The sequence below is a fragment of the Pseudochaenichthys georgianus genome, chromosome 17 (assembly GCF_902827115.2).
Source record: "Pseudochaenichthys georgianus chromosome 17, fPseGeo1.2, whole genome shotgun sequence".
NCBI lineage: Eukaryota > Metazoa > Chordata > Actinopteri > Perciformes > Channichthyidae > Pseudochaenichthys > Pseudochaenichthys georgianus.
In genome coordinates this window covers 40,354,839-40,367,338 of record NC_047519.1, presented here as the reverse complement: position 1 = coordinate 40,367,338, position 12,500 = coordinate 40,354,839, and the positions used below count along the sequence as shown (strand labels likewise).

The 12,500-nt window shown below is 42.8% G+C and overlaps 1 protein-coding gene across 1 annotated transcript in view; it reads left to right on the top strand.

Annotated features, from left to right (window-relative positions):
- LOC117462104 (receptor-type tyrosine-protein phosphatase N2-like) overlaps positions 1-12,500 on the top strand; it is a 305,455-nt gene that overhangs the window by 235,658 nt on the left and 57,297 nt on the right. Inside the window, exon 14 of the mRNA XM_034104169.2 lies at positions 10,564-10,776. Within this exon, the coding sequence (XP_033960060.1) occupies positions 10,564-10,776 (213 nt within the window). The remainder of the gene's footprint in view (positions 1-10,563; positions 10,777-12,500) is intronic.

Sequence of the window (12,500 nt, the reverse complement as noted above, 5' to 3'; positions counted from 1 at the left end):
TGTGAATGTGTTGATAGGATGAATTAGGGCTGCTCAATTAATCGTTTTTTAATCGCGATTACGATTATGGCTTTCAACGATTACGAAAACAACGTAATCGAAATAAAACGATGAATTTTAATTATTATTATTACTTTTATTTATTTTTTATTAATTTTTTTGAATTTTTTTTAGTTAAGTTATACTTCAAGTAGTCTACAGGGTAATCAACTGTTAAAAACATACTGTTACAAAAAAAATTCTCCAATAAATGTATGTTATGTCAAAGTCAATGAATAATCGCATTTACAATTATTAACCCAAATAATCGAGCAATGATTTTTGCCATAATCGAGCAGCGATGAAAACACACACTCTCCTAGTTCCTCAAAACGCTCCGTATCCCTCCTGGTTTTTTCCCTCCTCTTCCATAACCCCCCCCCTCCATCCCTCCTCACCTCCTCTTCCTCACCTCCTCCTCTTCTTTTTCCTCCTCCTGTCGGCAACATGTGGAGCGGTCGCCATGGCAACGAGGGGAGGTGACATGTGCTGGAGACAGGCAGCGAGTGGAGTGGAGGGGAGGGGAGGGGATATAAGGAGGAGCCCCACAGCGCACTTTGTAGTCGGGGGGGGGAAAAAATATATATTCTCATCCCTCTCTCTCTCCGCGGATCGAGTGTCGGAGGCTCCTCTTCCTCTCGAGCAAAACACATCTGTTGTTGGTGCATTTTTTCCTCTTTTTTGTTGCAACGGGTGAGATGGGAAAATGAGAAGGAGAGGAAGATGGGAACTTTCTCTTTTCATTTTCAAAGGAGAGAGAGGTGATGAAACTCCCTCTCCTCTTCCTCTCTCCCGCTCACTCTCCTCCTCCTCCTCATCCTCCTCTTCCTCTGCTGCCGGGGTGATGCTGTCTTTGAGTCGTGGGTGTCAGAGCAGCCGGACTGAAATGGGAAATAGACGCGGGAGGAGGTTGCATTACCTCACCATGGATCTTCGGTAGGATTGAATTGTTGTTCTGCAAATGGTTTACTTTCATATTTCTAATAATAACTTTTACTGCAATTTAACCTTAAAATATTTGAAAAATGGCAAAAATCTGAAGCCCTTCCTGCTGTTCCTGCTCTCTTTGCACTCATTCCTGTTGGATTGGAGATGTGCACATTTTCCGCACGGAACCTTTCTGCCTCCACATAATGCATGACTTCATTTCTTTCTTGCAGCCATATTTATTAACGGCTTTCTGCGTCCTAAGAGATACTTTAAACATCTTTCGAAATGCGCCCGTAGATGTGTTGGAGGGGCACAGGGTGTATCCGTGGAGTTGAGGCAGTGATTGACGGCGCGCCCTGATCAGACGCAGCTGCGCCTCAGCGTAACGCGCTAATACCATTCACTTGATTTACCGCTGTTTTCCTTTCCTCCGGCTGCAGCTTCGCTCGGCTGGACTGCAAACTTCTTAATCGTGTTGTGCAATTTGTATCAGTGTTGCAAGTTCCAGGATCGCCCTAATCTGTATGCAACGTGTGATTCTCACCGAGTCGCTCGCACCATTTTGTCTGGCGAAGGTGTGAAGGCGATGAAAAGTGAAATTGATGTTAGATTTGTTCCGGAACATTTTGGTATTTTACGGTTTATCGTTGAGGTTTTTATTTCTTTTACAAACTGTGTGTGAAGACGTGTGTGTGGGCGCAGTGTGCACACAGCGGCTGAGCGTGCGTGGGTGGCTGTGGAATCACAAGTGTGCACCTGCCGATGTGTCAAACATGAAATCGTTCTCCATTTTAGAATCGGTCTGCGTTTCACACACTTGCTCGCAGGTGTGTGTGTGTCAGTGTGTGCTGAGAGGTTTTTGTTTAAAACCCCGGCTAAACTTTTCCAAAGACCCCGGGGGATGAATTAGAGGTGAGGGACAGATCTTTGTTTCCTGCAGCAGTCGAGCTGGAGGAAAACAATAGGCGGCCGCCGCTCTCCCTCTGACCTTTTTTCACCCGTTCTGAATAAGCCAGAGCCGTGCAAATCCATCTGCCTTTTGTCTATGGGAGCCTGGCTAATCCACACCCCCCCTTCACACACACGCGCACACACACACACACACACACACACACACACACACACACGCGCATGCATAAACCAGGAGACCTCACCCCTCCAAATCTCAAATCCACATACCAAGAACCACACTCACGTTTATTTCCACCTCGCACTTTTTTTCAAACTCATTTTTATTTCTTAATTGATTTTTGAAGATGTTTTCTTTAGCAGTAAAAGCTGCAAAGCGGATTATTGTAAGTATATGAATTAAAATGCGACCTACACATCACACTAAGCCGGGATCAAGAGGCTATTTTAAAGCAAAACTGAATAAAAAAAACACCCGAGGAGAAGTGAAAAATAACATAAAAACGTCCGTAATGATGGATTCATTTTCCCTCTCTTTTCTGTTCTGTTTCCCTCCTCTTTAAAGACGCCTGTCTGTCTCGCTGTCTGTCTCTCTGCCTGTCTCTCTCTCTGTCTGCCTGTCTCTCTGTCTGCCTGTATATCTGTCTGTCTCTCTGTCTGTCTGTCCGTCTATCTGCCTGTCTCTCTGCCTGTCCGTCTATCTGCCTGTCTCTCTGCCTGTCCGTCTATCTGCCTGTCTCTCTCTCTGCCTGTCTCTCTGCCTGCCTGTCTGTCTGTCTGCCTGCCTGTCTATCTACCTGTCTTTTTCTCTGTCTGCCTGTCTGTCTGTCTGCCTGCCTGTCTATCTACCTGTCTTTTTCTCTGTCTGCCTGTCTGTCTGCCTGCCTGTCTGTCTGCCTGTCTGTCTACCTGTCTATCTGCCTGTCTATCTGCCTGTATGCCTGTCTGTCTGTCTCCCTGTCTGTCTGTCTGTCTATCTGTCTGTCTGCCTGTCTCTCTGCCTGTCTGTCTGCCTGTCCGTCTGTCTGTCTCCCTGCCTGTCTCCCTGCCTGTCTCCCTGCCTGTCTCCCTGCCTGTCTCCCTGCCTGTCTCTCTGCCTGTCTCTCTGTCTGTCTCTCTGCCTGCCTGTCTCTCTGCCTGTCTCTCTGCCTGCCTGTCTCTCTGTCTCTCTGTCTGTCTCTCTCCCTGTCTCTCTGCCTGTCTCCCTGTCTGTCTGTCTGTCTGTCTGTCTGTCTGTCTGTCTGTCTGTCTCTCTCCCTGCCTGTCTCTCTCTCTGTCTCTCTGCCTGTCTCCCTGCCTGCCTGTCTCTCTGCCTGCCTGTCTCTCTGCCTGTCTCTCTGCCTGTCTCCCTGCCTGTCTGTGGGGAGTGTGTCTGATATGTTCTGGAAAGGGCTGAACCCAGCAGCCAGTCGGCAGCCTGACGGGCGATGTTAGTGCTTTTCAGAACCCCTCGGTGCACGAGGAGCTTCTGTCAGATCCCGTCTGCCTATAGATGCGAAAATGGGAAAAAATAAATGTGCAAGTACAATCTCTGCGTGGCGCTGGGCAGACGGACAATAGAGGGGTTTGGGGGGCATGAAAGGAACTCCCCTTCTCCCCTCGTGCCTTTGGGGAGCCGAGACTCTCCCTGCCGCTCTCTTGATGGAAACGTCTGATTTCCCTCCAGCAGCAAACTGGACGGTCTCCGGGTTTATTCAAGCATCCTCGATTAAAAAAAAAAAGACACACATTGAAGTCAGAAGTGCTCTTTGATTCTGCATGTGTCTCTTTAGCTTCCAAACCCACGCAGGAACCTGCCTGGAATCACAGCTCAGACACGCACGTTACAACCCCTCTCATGTCTGCCCATGCTTCCTCGCCGGCCGCCGCGTCTGTCCGTAATGTGATTGAAAGCGTGAAGCCGCGGGAGTCAGGGAAGGCCTCGGAGCGGCCGATAACCTCCTGGCATCGCAGACGGAGAGCAGGTGACGGGAATATAAATACATGCATCGTTTTCGCTCGATATTTCCACGTCTCTCGCTGTGGTCCTGAAAAGGTTACAGAGTCCTCTGCGCAGACACCACGGCTTCACGTGTGAATATTCTGCATACCCCCCCCCCCCCCACATTTCTGCTACGTCTCTGCACTACTTTAACATTGTAGTCCTGCTCAATGAGTCACTAACTGCAACTAAATGAGATGTCTTATCAACACATTCCACGTGACTGTATTCGGTTAGTTGATAGCAATACTATTACGTTTAAATACTAGATTAGTAGGATCAACTGAATATTATGCAGTTATGTGAAACGTGTCGATGTAATACATTTCATTAAAGTCAGTGTTTTCAGTGTCGGAGGAAGAAGTACTCAAATGGCCAGAAGGTTTATTACCAGTCGACACGTACGAGGGATTTGCCTTGACGTCGTGGTTACGAAGATCACAGATAGCTATTTTAAGAACACTGCAATCAAAATAAAGTGAGATAGCGATAAAATAATTTACATTGAAATAGAATGCATCAATGATAGAATATACAACATGCAGTCTTGTCAACATTGATGTAATAGTGCTATCAACTGCCCCAATACAGTTATGTGAAATCTATCGACACGATACATTTAATCAAAGTCAACGTTTCAGTTGTTTACTCTTCAAGACTTCAACGTGAACATATTGCAACGACTGAAAATGTAATGTTTGCGCGGGAAAGGGAATCAACATGTCGGGTTGTTCGGTGTCAGAGGTGGACGACATGATGCAACACAAGTTGAGTACTTCATACGGCCGCGACCTAACAAGTCATACAATCTTACTGTGACTAACGACTGCAGCCAGACGTGATTAAGCAGCTGGGGTCAGGCCCAGTCGTCTGAATCAATAGGCAGCCATGATAAAGAGGGTGTGTGTGTGTGTGTGTGGGGGGGTGTGTGTGTGTGTGTGTGTGTGTGTGTGTGTGTGTGTGTGTGTGTGTGTGTGTGTGTGTGTGTGTGTGTGTGTGTGTGTGTGTGTGTGTGTGTGTGTGTGTGGTGTGTGTGTGTGTGTGTGTGTGTGTGTGTGTGTGTGTGTGTGTGTGTGTGTGTGTGTGTGTGGAAGAGGGGGGTTCGGCATCTGTCCCGTGGAAAGGTGACTGAGCGGTTGCAGTTAGCGCCGTGCATTATGGGCCATTACTCGAGCAGAAAGACGCGATCCCTCTCCATGAAACCTCATTTGACAAAACAACGAGTCGGCTCGGGAGCGAAATGACAAATGAAGTTTATTTTGATGAGAAAATAAACCGCGTTTGGCCGCAGATGATTGCAGCGGAATCAGCAGTCATGCATTGTTAATGTGCGCCTGCCAAAGCGGCAAACGTGGCCTTTTGTTGATGATGCCTTTCTTTCCCATTAGCAACGCGTCCACAGAAAGACATGCCATTAATTGTATATGCTTTTTACTTTAAAGCGAATGCATTATTAATATCTGCAGCCATTCAAATCTAATGTAAGCCGAGGCCGTCGTGTTTACCCCTGATTTATGAACAGACTATAGATTGTGTATGTACTGAACTCAGTGGCACACGAGTACACAAACATTGAGGTATGTGTACTTAATTGAGTATTTTCCTATTGTTCTACTTTTACCGAATTGTACTGGAGGCAGATATTGTACTTTTTACTCTAATACATTTCATTACTTTGCAGATTTTGAATATTAAAGCGAAATATAAATTAATTAAATCACTATTATATTATTATACGTTAAATGACCCGATATTACATCAAGTAATTTAATTAAACCCCTCTTTAGGTGAAACATTGAAGCGATGCCCACGTTAATGCATCAATAATTACAATACAATATATTTAAAATATATGGTGCTTAAATGGACCTTCTGCATAATGAGTACTTTTACTTTTGGTATTTAAAGTATATTTTGATTTACTTTAAGTACAATTTTGAATGCACTACTTTTACTTGAGTATTATTACACTGTAGTTTAGCAGCTGTTGCATCATGCGAGTACTTCTTCCACCTCTGACAAAATGTCAACGTTTCAGTTTTTACTTAAATTATCAAATACTAAAGTGCAAAAATACTCAGTTACAAGTAAAAGTATTCAAAATGGTGTTAACATCAAATTCAAGTACCAAAAGTACTCAATATGCAGAATGGCCCAATTTAAGCACCATGTATTTTAAACCTAATGTCATCCTAATATTTAGTATTTAAACGTAATACTATTGCTTTCCACTAACCTAACACAGTTCTGTGAAATTCGCAGATATCGTACATTTAATTAAAGCCACTTTCTCAGTCCTTTCTGTGTATTTCTTCAGTTATTGGTGCTGCTTTTATGATGATCTCTCCTCCCTCGCACTGGGAGAATAGTGCGGAGACGCCCACCGGTTCCTTTCAGCACCGGCACATTGCTATGCGGCAGCTTTTACAGTACGGCTTAGAGCTCCCCGAGCAAATTGGACACCCCACAAAGCATCGAACAACTGTTGTCCCCCATTGTGGATTCTTCTCTTTCTGCGGGGCTCTCTTTATCAGGTGCTGAATGCAGAGGCAATGAATGAAATCATAGAGGGGGGGGGGGGGCCTCATCGAGTGGTTTTTGGGGGGTCACTCCCTAAAAAAAAACTCACAAGAATTCCTGAACAATCCGTGTGCAAAGCGGATCTTTTTCGCACCTCCCAGAGTTTCTGTGACAGTCCCCCCCCCCCCCCCTTTTCCACTGCTTTCCAAAGCTTCCTTTCCATTAACTCTCCACGCCTAATCTCTGTGGCCTCCACCGCCGATGGACAGGGATTTTTTCATTTTGTTTTCTTCATACCCCCCTTTCATACCATCGAGAAAAAGCCTGCTGCTGCTTTCCTGTGAGGCGACGGCACTGCTCTAACACTTTAAAGCTTTTGGTCAATATATCTTAATTGGCAGTGGTGGAAAGTAACTAAGTACATTTACTCAAGTACTGTACTTAAGTACTATTATGTCATATTTCTACTTTACTTGAGTTTTTCCATGTTATGCGTCTTTATACTTCTACTCCACGACATTTTGGAAGCATTTATTATACTTTTTACTCCACTACATTTTTTTAAAGAGGCCCTTTTATGCTTTTTGGGCTTCCCTTCCCTGTAGTGTGTGATATAGGTTTTAGTGCATGTAAATGGTCTGCAAAGGCTAAAATCTCCAACGGACCCCTTCGTTCACTTCTACAAAAAAGTGACATCACTATGAAACACTCACGCTCCGATTGGCTATCGCTCCAACACATTGTACGTGATAGGCTAAGGGGCGGGACATCTCTAAGCTGGTTGACCAATCACAACAGAGCCGGACAGCTAACCAATCAGAGCAGACTGGGCTCTGGTTTCAGACAGAGGGTGAGAAAAGAGGTGCTGCAGCACAGGCAGTATGAGAAAAATAAGCTTTTTGAACACTACAGCATGGAGACATGTCCCATGGAGACATACTCATATGAACCTGATAATGAACAGAATATGTCCTGCAGCATAACGTTATGATCAGAATGTTCCGTGAGAGATTCTTCTTCTGTGCCAGTAAAGAGGGGACATTTTTCTTTTACGGTGCCTCAAAGACGCTTGTTCCTCGCCCCAAAATACGTGTTTTTGCCATAGATTTCCTTTTGGTAATTCAGCGTCAGGAGGAATCGTATGCCTTGTCATCTGCGGTGCAATTTGTAGCTCTTCTTCTTCCTGTTCCTCTTTGCTGTCAGGATCATTACGCAGTGTGTAATAACGGGGAATTATGGCGCCTCTTGTGAACTCTCTAGTTGTCAGGTAGAACGCAACAGGCCCATTATCTTCAGCAGGTGTGACAACCAACAGCTGCTCGAGCCGCAGTTCAATAGGAATTACTTCCACGATTATTTTTGTACAGACTCTCAAGAAGCAGTGTTTTCCTACAGTGCGTGTCCGTTGTGTTATCTGAAGCAGCGGACCGTGTGAAAAGAAATATTTCATCTCCAGTTGTGTGCTGAAGGATCTGGTTCTCACGCACCAGATTAAAGGTCGAAGTTGGCGAGGCACTTTCTCGAGACGGCAGAACTTCTGTCGCCTCGACTCACAACCGTCGAAAGTTTCCTCCAAAAACAACGGTGTGTGTGTGTGTGTGTGTGTGTGTGTGTGTGTGTGTGTGTGTGTGTGTGTGTGTGTGTGTGTGTGTGTGTGTGTGTGTGTGTGTGTGTGTGTGTGTGTGTGTGTGTGTGTGTGTGTGTGTGTGTGTGTGTGTGTGTGTGTGTGTGTGTGTGTGTGTGTGTGTCGATGCTTTGCTGAGCAGGAGTTTATGCATTCACTGCACTCCTGGGCACAGATGGTGGAACAAACGCTTGTGATTACACTTTTCATCGAGCGTAGTGATATGCATATTTATGTCTCTCCAAAAAGGAACCATGTGATTCATACTTTTATGTAAAGTTTTTCTTGGGGGGGAAATCAGAGGAAGCAAAGACAATCAGAGCCTTCAACGTCCGGGGTTTGGAGAGATTACAGTGACATTTAAATATGATGGTGATTTTGGTTTAAAGCACTGAACGTCTGCAATCAAACACTCCATCGAATGGGTTTGTGTGCACCAGTCACATCTTATCCAATGTTCCTTAAAGGGTCTTAAACCCGTTATCGTATCGTTTCAGAACGGTTTTATCGTATAGTTTCTGAACGGTTTTATCGTATAGTTTCTGAATGGTTTTATCGTATAGTTTCTGAACGGTTTTATCGTATCGTTTCTGAACGGTTTTATCGTATCGTTTCTGAACGGTTTTATCGTATCGTTTCTGAACGGTTTTATCGTATAGTTTCTGAACGGTTTTATCGTATAGTTTCTGAACGGTTTTATCGTATAGTTTCTGAACGGTTTTATCGTATCGTTTCTGAACGGTTTTATCGTATAGTTTCTGAACGGTTTTATCGTATAGTTTCTGAACGGTTTTATCGTATAGTTTCTGAACGGTTTTATCGTATAGTTTCTGAACGGTTTTATCGTATCGTTTCTCAACGGTTTTATCGTATAGTTTCTGAACGGTTTTATCGTATAGTTTCTGAACGGTTTTATCGTATAGTTTCTGAACGGTTTTATCGTATCGTTTCTGAACGGTTTTATCGTATAGTTTCTGAACGGTTTTATCGTATAGTTTCTCAACGGTTTTATCGTATAGTTTCTGAACGGTTTTATCGTATAGTTTCGGAATGGTTTTATCGTATAGTTTCTGAACGGTTTTATCGTATCGTTTCTGAACGGTTTTATCGTATAGTTTCTGAACGGTTTTATCGTATCGTTTCTCAACGGTTTTATCGTATAGTTTCTGAACGGTTTTATCGTATAGTTTCTGAACGGTTTTATCGTATAGTTTCTGAACGGTTTTATCGTATCGTTTCTGAACGGTTTTATCGTATAGTTTCTGAACGGTTTTATCGTATAGTTTCTCAACGGTTTTATCGTATAGTTTCTGAACGGTTTTATCGTATAGTTTCGGAATGGTTTTATCGTATAGTTTCTGAACGGTTTTATCGTATCGTTTCTGAACGGTTTTATCGTATAGTTTCTGAACGGTTTCATCGTATAGTTTCTGAACGGTTTTATCGTATAGTTTCTGAACGGTTTTATCGTATTGTTTCTGAACAGTTTTATCGTATAGTTTCTGAACGGTTTTATCGTATCGTTTCTGAACGGTTTTATCGTATCGTTTCTGAACGGTTTTATCGTATCGTTTCTGAACGGTTTTATCGTATAGTTTCTGAACGGTTAAAACCGTATAGTTTGTGAACGGTTTTATCGTATCGTTTCTGAACGGTTTTATCGTATCGTTTCTGAACGGTTTTATCGTATAGTTTCTGAACGGGTTTATCGTATAGTTTCTGAACGGTTTTATCGTATAGTTTCTGAACGGTTTTATCGTATCGTTTCTGAACGGTTTTATCGTATCGTTTCTGAACGGTTTTCTCGTATCGTTACAGAGTGTTGCTTCCCGCCTCTTCATTCGACCATCATGAGACATTTTATCTGGTCTTGTACGAACATATGGACACTATTTTCCAAAGCATGTTGTCCTCTTTAAAGAGATGTCATGGTACTGCAGGCTATGATATTTTTACATGAGATAATATTGCTTCAAAATCATCAGGATTTGTGGAAAAGTATTGCAATAAAAAAGAGTTTGACTGCAATGAATTGAAATACTTTACCTAAATGATAATGTGTGGTATTTATATGAGCTGTATATATTACCTGTGAAAGTACTTTTGCTTTGAAATAGTACATACGGTCTGTATCAAGCGTCAAAGATCAGATATCCTAGTTTAACAACTTACATTATGTTGTGATAAGTAAATATTGTCTGTTGTGTATATATATAGGATATACATATTGTTACATATATTTGTATCTTTGTATTCGGGATTGTGGGAAACGGTATTTCGATCTCTCTGTCTGTACACACAAACTGAAAGATTGACAATAAAGTTGACTGACTTTGATAAGTGGTAATTTTACAGAGAATCGCTCATTTTTGATACGATATTTCAAAAACAGACATATTTTTAACCCCGATTGAGTATTTGTTCCTGTATATCTTACCTGTGAAAGTACCACACTCTACCTGTTTGATCTGCACAGAGAATCGTTCAGTTTTTTATCAAATATAAAATAAAATAAAAACATATTATGAACCTTTTGTTTCTGTTTCTTTTCGGTCCACAGGAAAGCCAGATCAAGCAGATTCCCACCAAGTACAGCCAGGCGGAGTCCACCAAGTTCCTGGTGCTCACGGTGGTCTCCATCTTGTGCATCGTGGCCGTTCTGCTCGGCTCCACCGTCATCTACTGCCTCCGCCATCGATCCCACCACAAGCTGAAGGAGAAGCTCACCAACCTGGGAACAGACACCGGGAACGATGCTACCTCCACCTATCAGGTAGGAGACAAGCACATCCTTTACTCAAGTACAAGTACAGATACTCGTGTTTAAAAATGGTAAAAGTAGAAGTACTGACTAAACTTCTTTACTCAAGTAAAAGTAAAGAGGCTTTGAAGTGTACTTCAGTAAAAAGTACCCATAACTCCCAGCTGTTTTAAAGAGTACCTGACCTCCCTTTATATTAATAGAACAATAATGTCATTGTTAGCTAATGAATGTTTCCATGGTGATCAACGGCAACATGACAACATTTCCATTGGTCCCTCTTCTTTAGAGAAGACCAGGAAGTGATGGATACACGGATCGTGTTCAAATCAATAGGCACGCAATGACTCTAAAGAATAATGATCACGCACCAGACACACATTCAGACTAAAGGAACCAGCTGTTTGGGAAATGAGAGAAGTAGAAAGTACAGGTATTTGAGTTCAACATGTAAGAAGTAGAAAGTACAGGTATTTGAGTTCAACATGTGAGAAGTAGAAAGTACAGGTATTTGTGTTCAACATGTAAGAAGTAGAAAGTACAGGTATTTGAGTTCAACATGTGAGAAGTAGAAAGTACAGGTATTTGAGTTCAACATGTAAGAAGTAGAAAGTACAGGTATTTGAGTTCAACATGTAAGAAGTAGAAAGTAAAAAGTAGTGGTACCAGAACAGTACCACTTAAGTACAGTAACAAAGTATTTGTACTCCACTACTTCCCACCTCTGAGTAGGAGGTGCTACTGCGCCACCTGTGAAAACAGGGGTGAAAGGATGACGTGTTTATGAAGGTCGATATTAACACCACTTGATGAATTTTGAAGCGTAAAATACAATCTCCAGAAGTAAAACGTTAATGTTGGCCGATAAAGGAACTACAGCACGGTCACATGACTTCACGTCACCACCGTTCTTTTGCTACTCTCATAAACCATGCAGAGTTTGGTTTGATAAGACGGTTGGTTCCCAAATTTCTATTTAAAATTAAGTCCTGCAATTGTTGCGACCCCTTGTTTCCACATCGCATCGGTTTACTGGTCGTTACAAGTTCAACCGAACGAGTGTTTTTCTTTTTCCTTGACGTCAAATGATCAAAAAGGGGCAAAAATAATAGGAAAAGTCTGACAAACATAACTATAGCAGAAATACTTTAATTCAATCATAAAGTTCAATATAAAACAACCGTGTGTTTTTAGATGTGGAAACTGGACGTATGCTGGTTGCTGCGAGTCCCCTGCTCTAGTTTGTTGTTTGACATATGAAGCAGTATTACCAATCCAACAGGTTTTTTCACCTCGAGTCATTTCCATTTCCCCCCCCCCCCCCCCCCCCCCCCCCCCCTCTCCTCTGCTTGCTGTAATTATCCTTCGGCCGGAATAGCGGGGTGTGAAATTTAATTTACACAAGCCAATATTAAGTGGCTTTTTGAGCAAAGAATTCAATTGAGATTTCTCCGTCTCTCTCCTTCTGACCTTTTCTCCCAGCATGTTTTTAAATGAGAGTGGTCCTGTGGGCATCGATTTTATAATGAGCCCGGCCCCTTCCCCTAAGTGCTTACATTTCATGCTCTCCCCCTCCTCTGGGGATTTTCAAACTCCTGAAATAGACTGAGCTGCTGCTGCGTCAGAGGTTTACCTCGACACCGGAGACGTATAATTCAGAATCATCATCATTTTCAGTGTACTTCTGGCTAATTGGGAAGAACATCGATGAGAAATAACTCGCTTTATCGACATTT